General features: G+C 37.6%; 3 protein-coding genes across 5 annotated transcripts; 1 reads left to right on the top strand and 2 right to left on the bottom strand.

The window, feature by feature from the left end:
• Window positions 1–836: 836 nt before the first annotated feature.
• On the bottom strand, window positions 837–3,961 carry GrlHz (Gustatory receptor-like Holozoa). 3 transcript variants are annotated; one of them, XM_043418709.1, is made up of 7 exons: window positions 3,568–3,742; window positions 3,393–3,500; window positions 3,036–3,277; window positions 2,350–2,727; window positions 1,903–2,083; window positions 1,622–1,837; window positions 837–1,496 (listed from the first exon to the last, which is right to left on the bottom strand). In XM_043418709.1, the coding sequence occupies exons 1-7, from the start codon at window positions 3,715–3,717 to the stop codon at window positions 1,254–1,256; spliced, it is 1,518 nt and encodes a 505-aa protein (XP_043274644.1). In that variant the 5' UTR covers window positions 3,718–3,742; the 3' UTR covers window positions 837–1,253. The 3 variants fall into 3 exon arrangements, with proteins under 3 accessions (XP_043274644.1, XP_043274646.1, XP_043274645.1); XM_043418711.1 differs by lacking the exon at window positions 3,568–3,742 and adding an exon at window positions 3,832–3,961 and having other exon boundaries at window positions 838–1,496; XM_043418710.1 differs by having other exon boundaries at window positions 841–1,496; window positions 3,619–3,773.
• Window positions 3,962–4,143: 182 nt separating this feature from the next.
• l(2)34Fd (lethal (2) 34Fd) lies at window positions 4,144–7,769 on the bottom strand. Its single transcript, XM_043419641.1, has 10 exons — window positions 7,584–7,769; window positions 7,067–7,112; window positions 6,780–6,994; window positions 6,556–6,692; window positions 6,177–6,389; window positions 5,863–6,091; window positions 4,918–5,653; window positions 4,587–4,839; window positions 4,414–4,510; window positions 4,144–4,282 (listed from the first exon to the last, which is right to left on the bottom strand). The coding sequence occupies exons 1-10, from the start codon at window positions 7,647–7,649 to the stop codon at window positions 4,181–4,183; spliced, it is 2,094 nt and encodes a 697-aa protein (XP_043275576.1). The 5' UTR covers window positions 7,650–7,769; the 3' UTR covers window positions 4,144–4,180.
• A 185-nt stretch (window positions 7,770–7,954) lies between these two features.
• Window positions 7,955–21,203, top strand: LOC122410867 (golgin subfamily B member 1-like). The gene is given in 35 exon segments (XM_043419317.1): window positions 7,955–8,453; window positions 8,539–8,724; window positions 9,190–9,386; window positions 9,508–9,523; window positions 9,880–9,959; window positions 10,117–10,300; window positions 10,626–10,823; window positions 10,938–11,123; window positions 11,968–12,069; window positions 12,199–12,321; window positions 12,405–12,494; window positions 13,280–13,414; window positions 13,491–13,559; window positions 13,720–13,857; window positions 13,929–14,024; window positions 14,100–14,336; window positions 14,412–14,507; window positions 14,723–14,860; window positions 14,946–15,098; window positions 15,176–15,271; window positions 15,769–15,831; window positions 15,931–16,106; window positions 16,609–16,978; window positions 17,150–17,197; window positions 17,276–17,373; window positions 17,454–17,850; window positions 17,961–18,089; window positions 18,185–18,313; window positions 18,522–18,764; window positions 18,841–18,921; window positions 19,110–19,247; window positions 19,323–19,628; window positions 19,729–19,976; window positions 20,518–20,756; window positions 20,759–21,203. Coding segments are annotated over 35 exon segments (5,709 nt in total). The 5' UTR covers window positions 7,955–8,222; the 3' UTR covers window positions 21,052–21,203.
• Window positions 21,204–21,429: the final 226 nt, after the last annotated feature.

Raw genomic sequence — 21,429 nt, 5'->3', positions numbered from 1 at the left:
AGCGTCAGAAAAGTGTCGATAACGACGAAGGAAACCCCCGAGCACATTTACCGAACGGAGGAAATCGACAAGAACGGTGTGAAGGGCAAGTTCGTCTCGGTAACGCCGAACAACGGGACGAATTCGTCGCTGGACATGGACCAAACGCTCGAGCACGCTGGCCTCCTCGACCACGAAGAGATGCTGAAAGAATTTGAAAACTCTGATGAAAGTTTCGAGGAACAAGATTCAGGGATGTCTTCCATGAGAGCAGACGTAAGTTTTCTTCCGAGAGATTCAGAGATTTTCCAATTTAGTGCCCAGGCCTCGACGAAGATGATCTCTTCTGTTGCCTGGATTTCCGAAAACTACGATTATTGATTCATTTGCAGAGCAACATACTCGCCAATCTGCTGATGCAGGTCCCACCCCACGTCGTCACCCAGTCGACTCTTGACCCACAAATGGAAAAAAAAATTGATTTTCCTCCCTTCGAAGGAAGTGGAACCATCCAGGACGACGAAAATCACGACGAGAATGATCCTGGGACTGTCGTTCGAAATAAATTCGTAAAAGATCCCAATCATAGACTGTACTATTACGTAGAGGTTTAACGTCACGAATCCCTTATCTGCACAATTATACTTTCAAGTTCGTATATTCGTTTCACACTGTATGTAAACATCGGATTAAAGTAATCATGTACCTTAACGAGCTCACCTGAGCCTCGTAATAAAGATTAAGAAAAAAACTTTCCTTCACTTTCACAATATCACTGGACACAGTCGTGACTTGATAAGAGTCCATTTAAAGAGGAAGGAAAATATTGTAGACCGATTGTAACGTTAATTTTGAACCGTTGTCAAACACCAAAACGAAAGTATCGAAGAGCAATTAAAATACAGGACTGCACAGTCAATTCACAGTCGGAACGTAGTTCGATTGGGTAAACTTACACGATAAAATGTGGGACTTGATCAAAAAAGATATTGAAAATACAGTTTCGGAGTGCCACACACTATTTTTATTATATACAAGCACTCAAACTTATTAATGGAGAATTTATATTAATTCGAACCGTTGTACCGGAGATTAGCGAATGACAAGCAAATTATTTACATCGAAAAAATGTGTAACGTATTACTACGGTGACTAAGATACTCTGATCGTGTTTTCGGTATTACGTTAGCTATCAAATTTGTACAAAAATGTAAGTGGGTCGATGATAGATAATGAGATGGAGTGAGAAGTTAGGGCGACGAAGAGAAGGTAAATTACGAAAAGAAGTGACATTGACCCAGCGTCAAAACGGAAATACAGCCAACGGTCAAAAGAAGACAAAGATAGCGACCGGTGATCGGAACCCTGAAAAGTCTGGCGCACATTTTCAAGGATGAGGTGTACAGCAATATCGTGTCCAAATCTTCCCCTGGAGTTGCCTGGTAAACGAACGGTCGTATTCGAACCTCGTGCCCGATACTCTGGATCATGGAGCAGGCGGTCGTCAAACGAGCTGCCTAAAGAAATATTGCTAAATTTCAAGAAAACATTCATAAAGAAGAAAAAACGACGATTGAAAAATTCAGAGTGTCCTTAATCAAGTCATAATCATAATCGAAGTCTGATGATTACTGATTATTACCTGGATGAAGGGTGCAACCGACACGAGTATCCAGAGCACCACATTCACGATATTGATCCACGTGACTGGGTTCGTTTTAACGTCAATACTATCGTATTTGAGCAACCACGCGATGCCAGCAGCAGCCCACGACAGATTTACGATGGTATAAATGCAGACAGCTGGTCCAAGATCGTCGTTGAAGTATTTCAATAATTTTTTGAACTCTGAAATCTCCTGTTTAAAATATAAACCGATCAAACAACCTTTCGTTCATGTTCCTTCGTTCAGTCGGAACTTACCTTCATCCAATCTATAGCTGGTTGTGTATGTTGAAGCAATTTCGCTCTCAGAAACGTCAAGTGGGAGATCAAAAGCTGTCCTTGCAAGCAATAACTCGTAATTATTGTTCCCTGGACCATGTCGTGCCACAGAGTACAAATAATCAATAGGATTTTGGCTGTCAGCTTAACTTGGGCAGGACTAAAAGTAAAGAGCCGAAATTTTACATTAAAATTCGTTCATTTTATGACTAGAAACACTTGACGATTTTTTTTTTTATTCTGGAAAAAGCCAGAAAATATTCAAAAAATATTATACGAAAAAAAATCATGAAGGTAATTCCGACTGACTTTCTTCCTAACGAAATTGAATAGCAATAATTTTTTTTATTATTCTCGATTGACAAAGAAACTGATAAATTAAAGACTTTACCTGTGAACAATTTTTTATTTCGACTTTTTTCTCACCTGTGTTCCAGCCATTGAAACAATATCGTGCCCCGAGCCATCATGACATTAACACTGATGAGAGCCATCGTCATCCAAACGACACTCATACCAATGAACAGCCAAAGTACCCTGACTAATTTCTTCTGGCTGCCTCGATTAACAGGATTTGAGGACAAGAGAAACGCCCTCTCCATAAGATTTTGTAGCTGCTCATTTTCCTTTATACGAAATAAATGAACGGTGTAGAGATAAGCGACCAAATGGAGAACGCTTGGTATCAAGTAACTGAATACTGCATTTCCGTAACAAATTTGCTCGTACTCTCGAGCTTTTGTAATATTGAACGTCGGTTCCAATTCGATCGGTAAAAGCTTGTAACAGAATCCCCTGTCTCGCCTGCAAATAATTCACACGATGAGAACACACCAATCGAAAGGGAGAAATAAAAAAAATAATTGAAACTAAACAATTCAAAATATTCACTTTTGAGTTTTTAATTTAAAAAAATAACAAAACAGGAAATAGTGAAAACTTCACCCTTTTTGAATTTTATAAAAATTGATAGAAATCACGAATAGAAATGAAAAATTCTCAAATGCCTTATCAGAAATGTCTAAATCGTGTTAATTCTTCTATGGCAAAGGCCATCAACCACTTTGCATTGCGAACATGAATAAAATGATGGATAACGCGTGTTGTGTCACCTGAAACAAGCCATGTATTGCAAAATATAACCAATGCACATAAAAATGGTGACTTGAAACGTGTGAAAGCTGGCGAGTACGCAATTCCTGGAAAAATGTTCAGAATCGTCGGTACTCGTGGGCTTGAGTCCCATGACAGCTAGCAACCGTAGATAGGGCCTCAAAATCTTGTTTTTGCAGTAATGAAGAACAGCAGAAATGCTCAAATTTTCGTAATCCGGTGTTTCCGCAATGACTCCAATCTGGAATAAATATTTTGACATTTTGACCGAAACTTTGTTATCTGAAAAAACGAACATTGGATCAAGCCGACAGAGAACGAAGAATCTCAATAAAATAAAGCGCGTTCGATCTTACTTCGGTGCTTTGTAGTTGTAGATCAGACAAAACTGACATTCGCTGTCGATTCCGATCGACGTTCGATGCTTCTTTCCCGTTCGACGAGCCATTGGAATTCGAATTTGTCTGCGAATGATAGAAACATCATATTGAATTGGCGCTTCAAGTTTTGCTGCACCGAAACACCGCTTACGTTTATCCGTTGCACACTATTCTGAGACATAAATAAATGAAAAGTATTCACTTGTTGAAAACAAAATATAGGGGATCCGTGAATCATATTTATATATTGAGTGGTGCGGCTCCTTGAAATTCCGCTGGGCACTTCGTTGTTTGTACACATCGCGTCAAACGTTTTCAATCGCGCCGAGATCACTGGCTCGTTTCTGTTGTGATTCCAATAGCAATCCGAGAGAAACGAGAGAAAAAAACGATAGCGGAGAAATTGTCGACTCACCTGCGACATTGGTGACGAAGGGCGCGAAAAATGTTAGAACTTGAAAATATGAAAGAATGTTGCAGTTGTCGAACGCTCAACGTGTACCGAACCAAAGCCAACCATTTTTTTTCTTCTTCTCTATATCGCTATTCTCGTGATGACTTTTCACCTTTGCACGCAGCCTATCGCCCGACTCATTCGTTCAAGAGAAATTCTTTCACACAAATTATCAAATGGTGCTTTTTTCTTATTCTTACGAACACGTACGTATCGTAGGATAGAAGCAGGAAATTTTTTGTAGGGTTATTCAAGACGCGGAGACTCGTTTTCTTTCTTTCTTTTTTCTTGAGAAATTTAAGATATTTATTCAGTATTTCTTTTTGCCAATATTTCCAGCCGGTCGCAGCAGCCCCTTGTTCTCTTTTCTATGCCTCTTAACTTGATCCCTCGATTTCCCGGTTGCCTTGCGCTGTAAAAATCGTTTATTTTCTTTAAACAATTTTCCGTGGATTTAATTCTCGTCAAATATTATTTCATTTCTGAATAATGTTGCTGGCTTTTTACAACGAACAAATATTTGTAATCATCGATTTTGTTTACCTTGCCTGTGGTGAATGTCATTTCCCTATTACCACGCGATCCCGTGACTCTCACGTTGTGACTTTCTTCAGTTTGCAATCTCTCTCCGAGACTCGTTCTGCAATGACGAATTTCGGTGTAGAGAAATAACAAATTGGGCAGAATATCGAATTCAATGTACTTTTGCTACTAACTTGTTTCTCTTTTTCATATAAGTTCTTCCGTTCTTGAATTCCACGCCTTCTTTGATTTCGAAAAATTTTGGTTGATTGTTTCTTCGCTTTTGAGGACTTTCCTCGTCGTCGCTGACCTCCTCAGCAGCAGCAGCTTCTTCTTCCATTTCTTTTCTCTTCTCGTTTCTTTTCACGAGCCTGTAGTTCTTTTTGACTTCTTTGACCCACGGTTTTTCGTCATCGGAACTTTCGTCGAGACTCGAACCACCGTCGTCTTGTAAGATGGAAAATTTAAAGTTAATGTAACAGCTTTGAATGAATGAAAATAGAAAAATGTTGAAAAATAAATTACCGTGTGTTTCTGCATTTTCTTCCTCCTCGACCGCGGTTCTCGTACGTTTCTCATCCTGGACGACGATTTCGCGTAATTTTTTCGAGCGGCTCTTGTCGAGCTGAGAAATAACGGGGTTGAGAAGAGAATATTCCTCGGAATCTTTGTTCACTTGGAAATCCGGATTACTGAACAACGCCTTGAAACGATCATCCTTGAGGATGTTATTAGCCATAATCGCTGCGGTCTTCTTCTTCTTATTCTTCGCTGTGCTCTCACTGTCGATGTCCATTAATTTCAAAGCTAATTCTTTGTTGACTTGAGGCAACTTTTCAATCTGTACTCTATTAGCAGCATCCTCGTCGATCTTTTCGCGAATCTTCTTTTTCTTATAATCCTCGAACGCGAATGGTTTTATAGCATCACGAGCTTTCCTGTACAATCTAATATCCATGAAGTAACCGTGCATGTAAGCCCTCAGAAGATTCGTTCCTTTCAGGTGCGTGAGGTCCAGTTCTTCGAGCTCTTTTTCCGTTACGAATTTATAATCATCGTAGATCGTCTCGTGATCGAGTTCCTCGAGTTCCTCCGTAAGATTGTCGAGGAACCCGCTCCAACTCGGCGCTGGCCCAAGACTCGGTATGTAATAAGTCTGCATTTTTGGATTCTCGTTCGCCATGAAGAGCATTCCCGTGTTTGGAATAACGCAAAGATCGTTCAAATCGTGCTCCGCCTCGATCGACGTGTACAGTTTTCCCTGAAATATTCATCCTGATAAATACTTTGACCATTGTACCAAGAATTTTATAAAATTTTTGTCACCCCTTTAACTTTCAACTCAGTTTTTGAAAAAAAATAGAAAAAGTTGCTGTTCTCCGAATTGAATTCACGACATGTAATATTGGCAGTGAATCATCATCGATCGCTATTTGGATAAAGAATTTGGTTATTTATGACAACTCATACCGTCTGTTTTTCCCATATTTTCACAATGGAGCTATCCATGGAGTAAACCAAATCCATTTTATCGTGAAACTCAACGTTTCTTATTGGTAAGCCATACATGTGATCCTTCACAATAAATGGTTTACTAGAACGAATGTCATACAATAAAACTTGTCCGGTTACAGTTCCCACACCCATCGTCAAGGCGCCATGAAATTTTAGAGCTGTGATTGAGGGTACAGAACTTAACCTGGGATGAAAGCAATATTTATTGAAAAATATTTCCATATTGAAGTTGAATTGTTTCACAGTTTGCAGAGAGGGAAAATAATTACCTGCTGTCTTGAGTCACGCAATGAAACCCACAGTCGAGCGTGGCAACTTTGTTCCGCACACGAGGATCCCAGGCTTCCACTTTTCCCTCTTGGGTTCCGACCGCTAGCAAATGATGCACCGGATTTATACTACACTTGTTAATAGCCGAGGATTCGCTTATGTACGGTTGCAAAAATTGTCCTCTCTCCATATTCAGACGATAGATCTCGTTGCTATGATGTGACATTGATTAATGATGATTAAAAATTAGTTTTTGATTGATTAAAAATCATTCTTATTCTCGAGCATGCGCACTATGAGACTTTCTACACTTTAATTAAAATGAAATTTACTTGAGAATATTGAATCACAAACAATAAATATAAAGTTGGAAATTACCTTACTCCAACCACAAATAGGTCACATGACGGATAATGGTATTCCATATCTCTGCCAAACCTGGGTATTCTTAACCTGAAGTATTTTCCATGAGCCGCATGAATCTCAATGTGACGATCGCAATGCAAAAAAACGAGCTACACAAAAAATCAGAATATAATTCTACAGCAAAGAATATTGCTATTCAAGTTAGTTTTTTAGTTGTCCTATTACACTTGACGTACCTTACTGTAATCGTCTGATAAAATTTGAAAAGTTACAACTTCAGAATCAAAGCATCTTTCAAATTTTAGGGACAAATTATTCACGTCAAAACATTTCACTCTTGGCTTATAAATTCCTGTTGCTAATATGTAGTGTCCATCTTTAGATACTTTGATAGATGTACTGACTCCAGGCATATCAAAGTCCTGGATAAGTTCGATCCTTCTTCGAATATCTACAGATGAAAAAATTCATGAATACATGATGGAATGCATGAAATAAATTGTAATAATTATTGACCACTCACCAACATTTTTTTTCAATAAAGTTCTACGTTTTCTTTCCGACAACCACTGTAAACAGATTCAATTTTTTGAGTTTATACTCATTTTTGTAAGCATACTTCTATTATAAACAATTTTACAGAACGATTCTTTTACATTATAAATTTAATAGATTTTGTTGAAATATTATGAGTATTTCAAGATCAATATAACCTGGCACTATACTTTCAACAATATTGGTAATAAAAGCAAGATATTGTTCTCAACAGTGTTTCATTTGTTCTCGATAGCAATAACTCAGAAGAAAAATTTAAGAGATGATATGAAATCAATATCCAGCTGCATTTGTACAATGGAACTCTATAAGAATTTTATGGAGTCTAGGTACCAGATATTCGTAATCCTCCGAATAGATTTTGCTCGTGGATAGCAGAATTGTATGATCATGTTATAATATAATAGATCACACAGAATTTCAAATTATTTTGCATGCAAGGTCCTAGGCATCTAACCTATAAAATACATTGAAGAACTACATACCTCTGGTAAAGATTTACCAGCACTTAAATTATAGATTTTTATGTTGTTCGGATTTGAGACCTGCATGTCGAGACCGTTTTAATGAATCGAGTTTAGAAATGTATAGAAATATTTAATGAATTATAGATCATTTCGTAGCGTGACATTACTTCGAAAACAAGTTCGAAAAAACTGGTTGATAAACACGTGGTGGTGGTCAAAGCGTGACGTCACATTTATGCCTATATATAGGTCGGCTAGACTCTGTTGTATCGACAGATTTCGAAACGCCATCTACCGGAGTTCAAGAATAACAGAACTAAATAAAACTACTTTATCAAGAGATATGAAAATACATTGGTGTGGGGGGAATAACTTGGTTGGGAACTAATACTAATAGAATTGTTTGACAATACATATCGATATCGACATCCGCAGTATCCTTGCTCCAGTTCGTGCAGAAACAGAACCTTTTTTTTTTGGAGCGGGTAGGAGGATCGAAAGAGGGTTGGGAAAAAAATATAAAATCAGCAGATATAAACATTTATCCGATTATTGATCGTTTTATCTCGGCGTCGTTTTTATTTTTTTCCTGATTTTCTCTACACTCGAGAAGCTATTTATAACGTGGAAGAAAGTAATAGAAAAAATAAACGCGTCATGTCCTCGGATAGTGATAATGCACAGGGCTCGGCGAGAGGTAATGTCATGTCAGAACATATCCACGAGGTAGACAGTCATATCTGTACAGCTATAAATGAAAGCACGGGAAATATTTGCGGGGAAACCGAGGGTCTCCGTATCCTTGACCAGTTTCGTCAAATTTACGAAGCAAGGATCGACAAAATCGAGCGAGATGAAGCTACCGGTACCGCCGCTGATTTTATACCCGTAAGTTTTAAAATAATATCATAAGCATCTGCTTGTCACACTAAAATTATTTTTCTCTTCATCATAATCAAATTTTCTTTGACAGTTGAAACTGAGCGTGATGAAAGAATGGATCAAAGATTTGGGCGAACAAAATGTTATGCTCGTCCGTACAGTTGAAGAACTGGAGCAAGCCGCTTGCTTCAGAGTCAAAATACTCGAAGAAAAACTCAGAGAAACTGCTGGAATTGTATCAGAAAAAATGTCTAGGCTTACCAAACCCAGCGAAGATGTGAGTGTATTTACTGTTCATTAATCCTCTTCCACAAACATTCATACATTTTATTTTGTAGCTATTGACTTGAATAGTTGTCTCAACACAGCATTTTCAACATAATTTTCCTAAATTGTGGAGACATATTCAGAACACTTTTATGATTACTCATCAAGTTTTTCTGCTACTTTATATTTGAGATACTTCCAACAAAAAATTTCAACATAGCAACTGACGTCATCTATGAGAAAGTTGTATAAATTATGTCCATGCTTTTACTCATTGATCATCTCTATAAAGAGACCCCAATCGAAAGATGTGAAATTTTGAAATCTCATGAAACAAGGACTAAGCATGAAAAGAAATTCATTCAGTAAATAATACGCTAATAAAAGTGTGCAAATATATTTGTACCAGAAATTTATGAATTCGCTATCAGGTTCGATGAGTAATATTAAATTCAATAATTGCTGGTATTTTCAGACTGTAAACAGCTTATCATCGCGGATAAATGAATTGGAAAGAGAGGAAGAAATACTGCAGGCGAAAATAGAAGTTCTCCAATCCGACATCAGAGGTTTGTTGGAGTTGATCAGGAGAGCGCGTTGCGAGAATTGTTGGTCCATCGAAGGGATAAAATTCTATGGAATAGTTCCAGAACAAATCGCATCACCACCAGTGTAATTAACTTCATTCTTTAATAAATATTTATTCAAAGAAAGTTTGAAGAGGCCATATTTGTGATTTAATTCTTAAATTTATTTATTGCATCCTTGTATTAATGTAATTTTCTTTTTTCAGATGTCCCTGCTCAGAGGTAAATCGAAGTTCCAATACTGACAAGGAATTGCGTTTAATCTTAGAAATTGATGAGTTTGCTCGAGACTGTTTATTGCATTCAACGAGCAGACAAATTCACAGCTGTGTCGAATGTCCTACAATTTCTCAGTATGCCCACGAAATAGACAAGCATCTAGACTCCCTCCCTCTTTGAATTTCCCCTTCCCTCTTTTCGTGACAGTACTACCAATAAATTTTTGTTATCGATCCTCCTACACGACGACCACGAAATTTCATGTTTTTACGCACTTTACAAATGTCAAATAAAATCTTGTAATATTGAATCGCTCGAGCGTACGCAATCATTTATAATTTTATTTTTACTTCTTTTAGGAGCTCAGCGAAAATGAGAGCATTGAATCGTTGAAACGTCAGCTGGAAGTTCTCAGCAATAATGAGAAGAAAGCTCGCAAGTATGTTCTTTTGTGACTTTTTTTTACGTATTCGAAAAACGAAATATCTGAATAGCGTGCTCAAAAATGATAGTATCCTTTGAGTATTCAACTGAAATTATTCGATTTCAATGATTTCCATGGCAAAATTAAAAAAAAAAAAAACTTTTCCCAACAGATATCAAGCCGAATTGGAGCAGAAAGTTTCCGACCTCGACAACAAATTGATAGTTCGAGAGGAATCTCTGAAAAAGTACATTTCTATGCTCGAATCGCTCAGGGACAATCTGAAAAAACGATCGACTCGAAATAATCAGAGTTTTCAGGGCACTCGTCACTCTAACAACGATCTCGAGTTTGACGTAAGTTTTTTTTTTTATATTTTTCATATGTTGGACAGCTTTGAAACACGTAGAATTCAACAAAGCAGACTGAAAAGCAACAATAAATTCAATGCAGCGTGATATTTTTCCCGTTTCATCGGCAATTTCGCTACCGAATGATTTTCAATAATGTTTTTTAATCGAATAATGAGAGTTTGAGTAAATCGAGAAATAGCACAAAAGCGCCAAACGCTTTTCGACTTTGCGGTCTTTTATCACATTTTATGCAAATTTGAGAAGAAAAAAAACGTTACGAAGCCCCCGATTGATAAAACGGCGCCTGAGCGCTTGATCGTGCGTACAGATCGCCTCGATCGTGGAAATGGTTGAAAGTGCAATCGCCACGAGAAGAGAAGAAGATCGAGGGGACCACCACGCAGAAGTGGAGCTTGCCGAGAAGCGGAATTTTAACAACAAGGAAGTTGAAGAGCTGCGATTGAAACTCCAGGAAAAATCATTGGAAATCGAGCGGTTATCGCGTCGCTTAAGCTTTTTGGAAAAAGTTGGTCTCAACTTATTTGTTGCTTAATATAAATCATAGCTCCACGAGCTCTGTCTTGTAGAATTTAGATTTTTTTTTACTCTTTTCTAAATATACTGAAACTTGCACTCACAGGAGTCTTTGGAAACTCGAGAGGCTTTGACGAACGAAGTGGCCGAGAAACACGATATGGGTATAGCGTTACGTGCCGAAGTAACAGCTTTGGAGGAACAGTGTCGTCGCGCGAACATGCTGATGCAATTCAAGGAAGATATTATCAAGGGCATGCGAAGGGAATTGAAGCAGCATTCAAGCACGAAGGTAATAAAAACTCGACAATTGATGGTTCGAACAAATAAAAAAAAAGTTTGAGCTCTGACTCTATTTTTATTTTGTTTTATGTCAACGATTTCTTTCAACAATTTTAGTCCAACTTTTGTAAGATTTTATTGATTATTGCTAAATTTGATTCGATGATACACGTCTCTGATCCTTTCCATTTTCCAGCTTCCTCTATCAAGCAACAATACCCTTGAAAAAACGAAGCCCTCGGCAGTAATATCCCCAAGAAATATGAGTTCGCGTTGGAACGTGTATAAAAAAATAGGCGTTGTGCCCCACCCGCTGCCTGGATCGCCGAAAAATCGCGATCTCGGAAAAATTTTGCAACGATACATGAGGGAAAAGGAGGCGATAGAGATTCGCCCTCTAGATATCGTAGAGTCAAAAACTAAATCGAACGTAGAACGTAACAAACTCATTCGTGAAACCGATCGGAAAATCCTCAGATATTCGAGTAAATTATCACCACGAGGGAAAAAACGTGCCAGAAAAGAACGCAGCAAAAACACTATAACGCTTCCGACACCGAGAAAAAATAGTTGCACATTCGAGTCAGCCTAAGTCCCGCCAATTTTCTGTAAACTCAGTCCGTACGATCCTTTAGTCTTTATTTATCGATATTATTTATTAATGCATGTACCTGAATTGTAACGAATAAATTTCTTATTTAAATACCGTGCGTTGGCCTCGAAGGATTTCTGTAACTTAAGCGTTGTGATCGTTGTTTCTTCATATTTATTTATTGATATTTTTTATTGATTTTTGTTATCTCTAACGTAGTAGAAAAAACGTACTTACTCAGGCGCATATTTCTCTTTTCCAGGGTCCAGGTTCTTCGGGACGAAAAGTCAGAATCAATGCTGATGTTGTTTATTGCGATCAAGCAGCTGATAGTGAAACCAAAACGTCGTCGAATCGCAACGAGGTAAAAATGCATGTATTTCAAAAGTTGTTTTTTTCAAAGAGATTTTCCATGATGATAAAGAAAAGTGAATTTTCGAACCGGGTTTGAACGGCGTTTAAAACAGAGATATTTAAAGTTCATTTTTTTCAGTCAAGCCTCGTTTCGGATCTGACGAAAGCCAAAGCTTCGTGGAGACGTGAAAATGAAGCTCTTCATTATTTGAGATCGGAGCTCGAAGAAGTTCTCGAGGAATTGCATAACAAGGAACGACAGGTAAAGATTTTATCTGATTTATTAAAAAAAAATGATAAATATTTTTGAGGCAAATGAAATCATGAATGAAAATAACTTTTTAGAATTACGAACGTGATATGGCGAGCGCTCAAACGAAACTCAAAGACATTGGAACGCTCTTAGACAATTACAAAAGCGACGTTATCGATCGTGTGAGTTACAATTTTTCAAAAATTCTCCATACTTTTTGCTTTGTTTTATCAAATCATCTACAAATCATTTCAATTATCCATGTCATTTTCCTACGCTCTCGGTAAACGTTTTTTCAGTATACCATATTAACGTCGACGAGCAGTGAAACGAGCAAGATAACGTAGAGATTGGTGGCACGTCGACGTGCTCAACAATACACACAAATTGACAAATGTTTATTCGTTGTTAGTCAAAAATAGTCGTCCTTTGCTTCGACGATCGTGATATGAAGCTCCGTGGCTAATCGTAAGCGGCTGCTCTCTACGTTGTATTTAAACCGTTTTAATATGCGGAATAAAAAGTTACATTTACCATCGATTATCATAATCGTGTATGTGATTACGATCAAAAAACAACAATGAAAGAAGCATAATACGCGTATTTCCTAAAATTACGTATTTTCAAAAAGTATCTGAGTGAAAGAGTAATTTTTTAATTTCGGAGCAGGACGAAATGGTCGAGTCGAAACGTGACGCACCCTGTAAATTTTCATCAACTTTTGTAGCGAATTTTTAGTACGATTTTCTTGCATCCATCCGTTTCCGGACGTAACTTTAGAAAAATAAAAATTTCGAAAATTTGTATTTTCTATGGAAAGAAATAAAATGCAAAAATGTTCTGAGCGAAATTTTACGTATGCACTCTTTCATTGGTTGAATTGAATTTTGTTTTTGAGAAAACAAAAGATGAAAGTCAGACAAGCTTACACGTGACACTAAGAAACTAATCATTTTGTTTAATCTAGAACGATACGAAGCGAGAAGGGAAGCAGACTGATGACAAAATTACTATACAAAAATTGACCAAGAGTATAGCAAATCTTTCGAAAGTTTGCGCAGAAAATAGTAACGGAATTGTTCTTCTCGAACGAGCTTTAGAGGTTCGTCTAAACCGTCTTCAGAATTTAGTTTCCTCTTTCGATCACCTTTTTAAATTGATTCTATTTACTTTTTCAGAATAGTGAAAAGAATGAACCAGTTTTCAGTCACGAGGCCCGAGTCACTCGAGAATTCAACGAGCGATGGGTAAATTTTATTCTTTTGATCGTTTATCATGAGTTTTTTTGGTGCAGAGAATTGTCTTGGAATCAAAAGCCATGAGCTGAAAGGACAATTTGACAAAATACTTCATATTTTTTCATATTTTTGGATGAAACATTTGAATGACGTGAATAAATTCTTACAGAAATGGGACGTATTCGATCGGCAATTCAACGCGATGGAAGAATTTCGAGTGTGCACCGTTGAGGCTCAGGCAGCGACAGAAAACTTGAGAGAAGAGATGGAGATCGCTGTGTGCAATTTACAAACTCGGCATCAACAAGTACGAAAACTTTGAAGCAAAATATAACAAAAAATTGAGTTTGTTGCTCATTGTACGTTGAAATTTTTCAGTATCTCGGTCTGTCGAGCGTCGTGAAACAAATGCAAAATCTTCTAGCAAGGACAAAGGAGAATGTGTCTTCAGTGATGAGTCACTTGGAACAGCAGGTATGATGATCGTTTATAAACTTCTACAAAAGCAATGCTCTCGAGATCATTAAAAATTCTGCTCAATACAAACAGGAGCACGATAAAATGCGTTACCATGAAAAAATAGCCTCGGGAGAGATGAAATTGAAGGACCTGAAAAACGAGATAAACAAAGTTCGTATGGAGCATTCTCGAGACGTGGTTGATTTGGCGAGTCAGCAAAAAACCGTATCATCGATGACCGAGCCGAATTCATCGCGAAACGTGATTGACAGAGTCGTTGACATAGTCGAGCAGGTTGCTTCTCATCTACGTGTACTTCAAGCACAGGTACGGAGATACGAATCGATCGAAAACGAAGCGAAAGGTCAAGGGAGTTGATTAATCGAAACTGTTGTAACGTAGGAACAATGCGGGACCACGTTGCTGACGGAACTGAGGGGTCAACTGAACACAATGGAACGAAACTTGAATGATGTTCAGAATGAAACGGACCGGGTGGTAAGAATTATTTCATCAGCACGAAACAAACATTTTCAAATGAAACGACACTGATTTCGGCATGACTAAAAAGCGAGCGAATTTTCATTTCTGAATACCAATGAAAACGAATCGAAAATGTAAAGTTCAAAAAATTTCGCAAACTGTAAAAATGATAAAATACGATTTTTTTCCGGAGGCTCAACAATTTGAATATTATAAAAACATCGTTTCAGTTGTCGGACAATGAAATCGCGCATAAGGTCTTCAACGAAAAAATCGAGAGACTGGACAAATTCGAGAAGGAGTTGGATTACGCTCACACGAAAATGCAAGACACTTTAGAGAGCATTGTACAGTCGAAACAGAGAATGGTTCGTCGGCCTATATCCAAACCTTGCAATTACTGCCCTCTCCACTTCTATTTTAAGAATTTCTCGTTTAATTCAACTCCAACAGATCGACGTTGGTGTTTGCAATCTCTGCTCATGTACGCCGAGCGACACTGCTATGTCGGGACCCGAGACAGCCTCGAGACACGAGGAATATCACAAAAATTCATCGAAGGATGTTGAACAACTGAAAAACGCTTTGAGGTCGAAGGAAAAATTGGTACGTCATCTCTGATTTATTTTTTCGGATTGATTTTTGCTGCTTGCAACTATGAATAAGTCACTTATTTTATTCAGATCGAGGACAAGGATGAAATTATCCGGATCCAAAAGGACTCGATCACAATGACGCATGTCGAGCTGAAGGACCTGCATCAAAAAATGCAAGCGAAGGTACAAAATTTCTATCATTCATTTGCCTCAATAATCGGTGTACAAAATCAGTTTTTATTTTTATTTTTGCTGAAAAATTGCGAACCAAATCGATTTTTTCGAATCTTGGAATTTATCATTTTTATATTTCAATCGATTTTCACATTTTTATGTAAATTTGTTCATTTTTTTCGTTTGCGCTTTTTTCTGAACGAAAGTCAGTAATTCAGGGCTTCGTCTTTCATTCCCATTTAATTTGCGATCAAATTAGCTTCTTCTCATGACGTTTTAGCATCTTTCGAAGTATTTCGTAAGTTGCTTATCGATGTTTGCTTAAGTTGCTCCCGGATTGTATAGAGCTCGAACAAGAAAAACATTCAAGATCAAAGTTCAATTTGCCCCTACAAGGTAAGTGGTACATTTTACTGTACCCTGCCGAAGGTATTAAAAAACTTGATTTCCATTGACGATGAATCCTCGTTTTCCGTAAACAATATCAGAAATTTCTTGGATTTTAGATCGATGCGCAAAATATTGCGATAGCCCAGCACGTGGAAGAAAAAAAACTTTTATTGGAACAGGTTCGTTTTTCTTCCTTAAAGGAAAATACAATCAAAAATATTTCAATTTTTCATATCCAAATGATTATTTTGCATCTAAAATTACCCTGAACTTTACAGAGCAAGCTCCAGAGTCAAACTATCGGTCACCTGCGCGAAGCCGTGGTCGAAGCCAAAAAGAATTTAGCTACGAAGCATCAACCGAGCCAAAAATCAGTCATCGATTTGTCCGTGAGTGAGGTGTGGAATCCAATAACACCCACGATATTCAATAGCAGCGACGTGCATGACGTTTAAAGTGAATTCTACTAACAAAAACTTGATCCTTGTTTTTGTCCTGAGCGAAAAAAATGAGCGAGAGAGTGAGAGAGAGAGAAAGCGAATCCAAGTTGCAATCTGTGAATGTTTACAAGACTGCCGAGCACCTGTACGCTAATTCATGTACATTTTGAGATTTAAAAAATAACGTATTTTAATTGTAAATACATGCAAAGATCATGATAGAAACGAAGGATGATATTTGTATGTTTTTTTTCTGCGTTCAAAATCCCTTTCACTGGCAACGTTGAAATTGATCCTTGAGCCCAAAAAGCCACGATTTCTCAGGACGAAATGATTTCATACGTTCCCATTCATCCACGCTTTTCCAGTGATTGTGGAAAACTTTTGATCCGCATGTTTCAACCTCTTCTGGTCCTTGATCCCCAGAATTCTGATTTTTTTCTCTTATGCTCAAAACTCATTGATTCCCCTATTGCGATGAAGAAATCGCACGAAAATTTGCTCTTTCGGATAAAGCATGGTACGTACTTGTGAGAATTTTATTCCCTCGATATTTCTAGCATACATAAATTCACTTTTGAAAGTCTTTCAGGCCTGTGACAAAGACGAAGTTATTCGTGTGTTGACTTTATTTCTGAGAGAAACTCAAACGCAGTACAACGATTGTTTCGCCGAGGTGAGTTTCCATTTCAACATTCTGTTCGTTCCTCAAACGCTTTTCTCAACTCACTTCTATCAAAGTATTGACTCACTAATTCAAACTTTTCGTTTAAAGGCAGCAGAACAAGATACACGTTTGGAACTCCACCGCGAGGCCATTGAAAGTTTACAAAAAACGATCATTCACAAAGATCTTGCTTATTATTCGTTATTGATTAAGGCTCAGGTACGATAAACGCAAAAAAAAGCTTTGACAACGATGCATGATCCACTGTAGCTCGAAATTCAATAAAATTTTCACTCCTAACTGCGTTTCATTCTCGAAAGAGATCGAAATAAAACTTCGTTTCTGGATTTTTTGTAATAAAAAAAAAAACAAAAACTTTTATTTTCACAGGCATTTTTCCGTGGTCGTATCGGTGACATCAGACTCGTTAGAGCAAAGGTGCGGAATGAATTTCTCTAAATTTCGATACAATGATCACAGTTATGCGTTGGACTAAAAAAAAAGAAAATATTTCAGCTGGACAGTCTGGTGAAATCGAAGAAATGTTTAGAGGACAAGTGCCGAAGGATTAAACGTCTCTGGAGAGAAGCGGACAGAGAATTACGAAAAATAAAGTAAATTTTTATTCACGTTTCTAACAATGATGGACGATATTTGTTTATCTAATGAGAATAAGTTTTTTTTTTTTTTTCAGGTGTATTGGGATATGCGAATCACATCCGCAGAAATCATATTGCGAAAAATGTTCCACGTGTGCAGATGGAATTGAATTAGCCGAAAATACGGAGATGGAATCCAAAGTTGATTTTCTGATGCGTGAAAACGAAGATTTGAAAAGACAATTAAAGAGTCGTCGTCTCGAAGCTGACATTTTCGACGAAGAAGTGAAAAATCAATTGGATGAGCACAATCGATCACAGGAACTCGCTAAAGGATCGGACAACACGGAAAATTGTCCAGTCAATGGACAAGTTGACTTGGAGCTCGTTCTCAAAAAGCATCTCGCATACGCGTGTGCCTTGATCGAAGAATTACAATTGGCTCGAGACAGAGGATCGATGAAAACAGATTCAACGACTTTGGACCAAGCTGTGAGTTTTGTATTTGACAGCATTTTAACTCAGTTTCAAAACTCCAAGTTCGTAGCAATCATTTGATTATTATTCTTTGATAATGATTATTTTTTCCTTGCATTGAACAGAATTTGAATTGCACGTCGATCAAGGATGAACTTCAGCGACGAAATGCCGAGTTGGACAAATTGATCGAGGAAGCAAGAGAAAAGCAAGAGGAACTTGCAATGCTTCAGGACATGAGGAAACAGTTTGAAGTAATTCGATGGAAGAACTCCCATAAATCATCAGTCTACATCGTTTGAGTTTCATGTCAAATTTATTAACTCATGAAATGGTTTCTTATTTACAGAAAAGCGAACATTTGGAACGAATGAATGAGTGCTTGAAAAAGGAACTATCAGAATTAAGAAAAACTACAGAAAGTGCATGCTGTGTAAGAGATCAAGGAGAAAATTATTCAAATTCACTAAATACTGAGGTAAACAGCACTGTTAATTATTGGAGTCGATATGAGAATGATTGTTGGGAAGTGTCAAAATTTTGATTTAGATAAAAATTCAATTTAAAACTGAATCTACAAATAGATTTTAATGTTCTGTTTAAAAGTTTCCTGAATTCAAATAATTTGATGGGTTGATTTCAGATTCGATTTCAATTTGTTTGATAAATATTTATTGCTTATTTAGGACAGTAAAATAACAACCTGCAATAGAAATTCGAACCCTGAAGAAAGGGAAATGTATGTCATTGGGGAATTGAAGGAGCAATTGTCGTCAACGAGGGAACTGACCGAAGATTGCCTGACCGAATTGAGGGTCTCCAAAGAAATGTTATCTTTCCTGCGAGAGAGAATTTGTTCGCTGAAAAAATTATTAAAGAAAAAATCAGATGAAATGGCTAAACTGCAAGCAGATCATCAAATGATTAAGGTTTCATATCGATCAACTAACTTCTTCGATGTTTTATATTTTGATTGAATTGAACATAAACATTTCTTTGTTACAGAACGATTACTCGATTATGAAGACTGAGAATAGTATATTCGCGGAAAAGGCGCGAGCAGAAATTCGCGAATTTCGAGAAAAGGTAAAAACTCAAAAATATCCTTCCCTCTTAGTTAAAATGAACTTTCACTTTTGAGAATTTGCACGACTTTTAAAAAATCCGATTGAAAATTAATAAAAGTTATTTGAGGCACTAAAGGAAAATTCCTTCACCTTTGGGTAATATTCGCTGAAAATGATTAAATCCACATTATTTTATGGACAATTTAGTTAAAAGCACTCCAGTCGGAATTGCATATCGTTGACGAGAATTATCAGAGGGTGAGCGAGGACTTTGACAAAAGTCAAAAGCTTTTGATTGAGGCTGCAAGACGAGAGGTTGAATTGCAACGTGGAATAACAACGATGGTAAGGTTTTTTCAAACAGCAATAACAAGTATCGCATCGTGGAGTGTTTTTATTTGAATTTTGCCTCCTTTGTAGGAACAAATCTTTTATACGAAATTATCGTGTGCCGAGAGAGAAGGAAAACGTTTGAGCGATTTGGTGGACATTCTCAGGAGCGATTTGGAAAGTGCACGAGAAGAATTGACCATTAGAGAGGAAAATTTGACCGAGAAGTGTCAAGATGCCTACGACCAAGTGGAAATTCTTGAAGATCAAGTTGCACTGTTGGATGAATCGAAGAATTCGTTAACTCGACAACTACAGGAGTGTAGACTCGAAAATTGCAAGCTCATAGCCGAGAATGCACGTTTAATGGAAAATAGCTGTAAATGCGTGAAAAAGGTACGCGATCGATCATTGAAAAAACGCACGAGTAAAAAAAATTCTTTTCTCACTTTCAAAACTCTCCGAGTCGGAAACGTTTGACTTTTTGTTCTTATAGCTCGAGGACACTCACAACGCATTGCTCGAGTTGAGAGGCGAGTGCAAAACGAAAACGCAAACATTGAACTCGATCTCGGCTGAATTGAACCACGTGGCTGCTAGCAGATCCGAGCTTTGCGACGAATCGCAACGCGTTGTCGCTTGTATACGTGCTTGGATTGAGGAGCAGAGGAAGCTCGTTGAAAATCTTTCGAAAAAGTTGAAAAACGAGAAAAATCGTATCTCCCGATACGCCTTCGAAAAAAAGTGAGTATCTACGTGACTTGAAACATAAAAGCACAATGGAAAAACACAAAACGTCCTTTACAAAAGTTTATGCACTAGAAAATTTGAACGTTTCTTCATCATTTTTCACGGATACAACGAAACCGCCATGAAAAATGCGCCATTAGGTCTAGATTTTCGAAAACCAATAGAAATTCATGTTTGAAATTCGGAGAGGGCTTATTCATAAGTAAAAACGATCGAGCATTGGATTTCTATTTTTTCAACGATCGTGGATAATTTTCTATCTGAATTGTATTCCAATTTCGATATGAATACATTCTCTCTGTTTGCTTAACATCCCACGCACCTGCATTCATTCGAATTCACGAATTTGGGGCAGAAATATTTGAAAAAAATGTGACGTCTTGCCTTTGAAAAGGGAGAAAAATTTGAAACTTGCATTATATTCTTAAAACTCATTTCATTTCCATTTTAAGCAACCTTATTACAAAAATAGGTGGAAAAAGAAGCAAAGTTTTTTGTTGCCATATGGTAATCAAACACAAACGTAAATTTGCAGAGCTTTGGTGGCGACAGTGAAGGAATTGAGTCGAGTGAACGGAACGTTGAGCGAATTTTCGATGAGACGGAAAGCGTGCCAGGGGCACAGTCCGAATCGTCGTTACGCTAGATCTAACGGTTATCAATCATCGACATCGTACAGCAGATCACAAAAGCCAGTGACGAGCTCGAGCGCGACAGTGTACACGCGTCCGTTGAAGGTTCGATGCCATATTTTATTTCAGGCTATCTCTCTCTCAGCGTAGGCAATACGAGAGACGAAAAAAATAGTACGATAATAAAGCGACATCGTTATCCGAGGCTACAAAAGAAAATAATAAATTTTCAGAGACGCTGCGTTTGCCTGACTAAAACATCGCGGCGTACTCTGCTGCGTGGAAATTCTTGGTGGTTCCCAAAATTGGAGCACGTGAGCAAAGAATTGTGTAGAAAAAATCGTCGCCACGAAGCCAAAATGAACGAGGGATGGCTCAGTGACACGAGCATGGACGAGGCTCGTGATTTCGGATATCAGTCTTCGGCGAGCAAATAAACCTTCGTCAATCACACTTTTTATAAGACCCTGGTTGTTTTTTAACACTGTTTAGTATAGTGTACACTTACACGCCGATTATATTTAGCAAACTTAAGGATGCACAATGTTTTTATACAATTTATCTCTAATAAAACGAAACACTCAACTTCTGCTGCTGCTTTTTATTTCGTTTCAATTTTCATCGGTAATTGACGCGATGAGACGATAATTTGGGAGTAAAACCAAACGCATCAATGGCAAATGACGCAGAACTTTTCGAGTGAAGAATTCCAAACATTTCTCACATTCCTCGGCAGTGAATATCTCGTAACTCTTTGGCGGATTCTGTATTTTGGGATTGAACGAGGCGATGCATCTCAACGAAAATCATGATAA

This window comes from Venturia canescens, chromosome 5, assembly GCF_019457755.1.
Source record: "Venturia canescens isolate UGA chromosome 5, ASM1945775v1, whole genome shotgun sequence".
NCBI classification, from domain to species: domain Eukaryota; kingdom Metazoa; phylum Arthropoda; class Insecta; order Hymenoptera; family Ichneumonidae; genus Venturia; species Venturia canescens.
The sequence above is the reverse complement of the archived record's forward strand: the minus strand, read 5'-3'. Positions and strand labels throughout refer to the sequence as shown.

Bases quoted from the DNA above. Each gene is read 5' to 3' on its own strand.
- GrlHz (XM_043418709.1), bottom strand. From the start codon at position 3,717: ATGTGTACAAACAACGAAGTGCCCAGCGGAATTTCAAGGAGCCGCACC. The intron at 3,501-3,567 runs GTAAGCGGTGTT...TATCATTCGCAG, and splicing joins ATAGTGTGCAACGGATAAAC to ACAAATTCGAATTCCAATGG. The intron at 1,497-1,621 runs GTAATAATCAGT...ATATTTCTTTAG, and splicing joins CGGTTGCACCCTTCATCCAG to GCAGCTCGTTTGACGACCGC.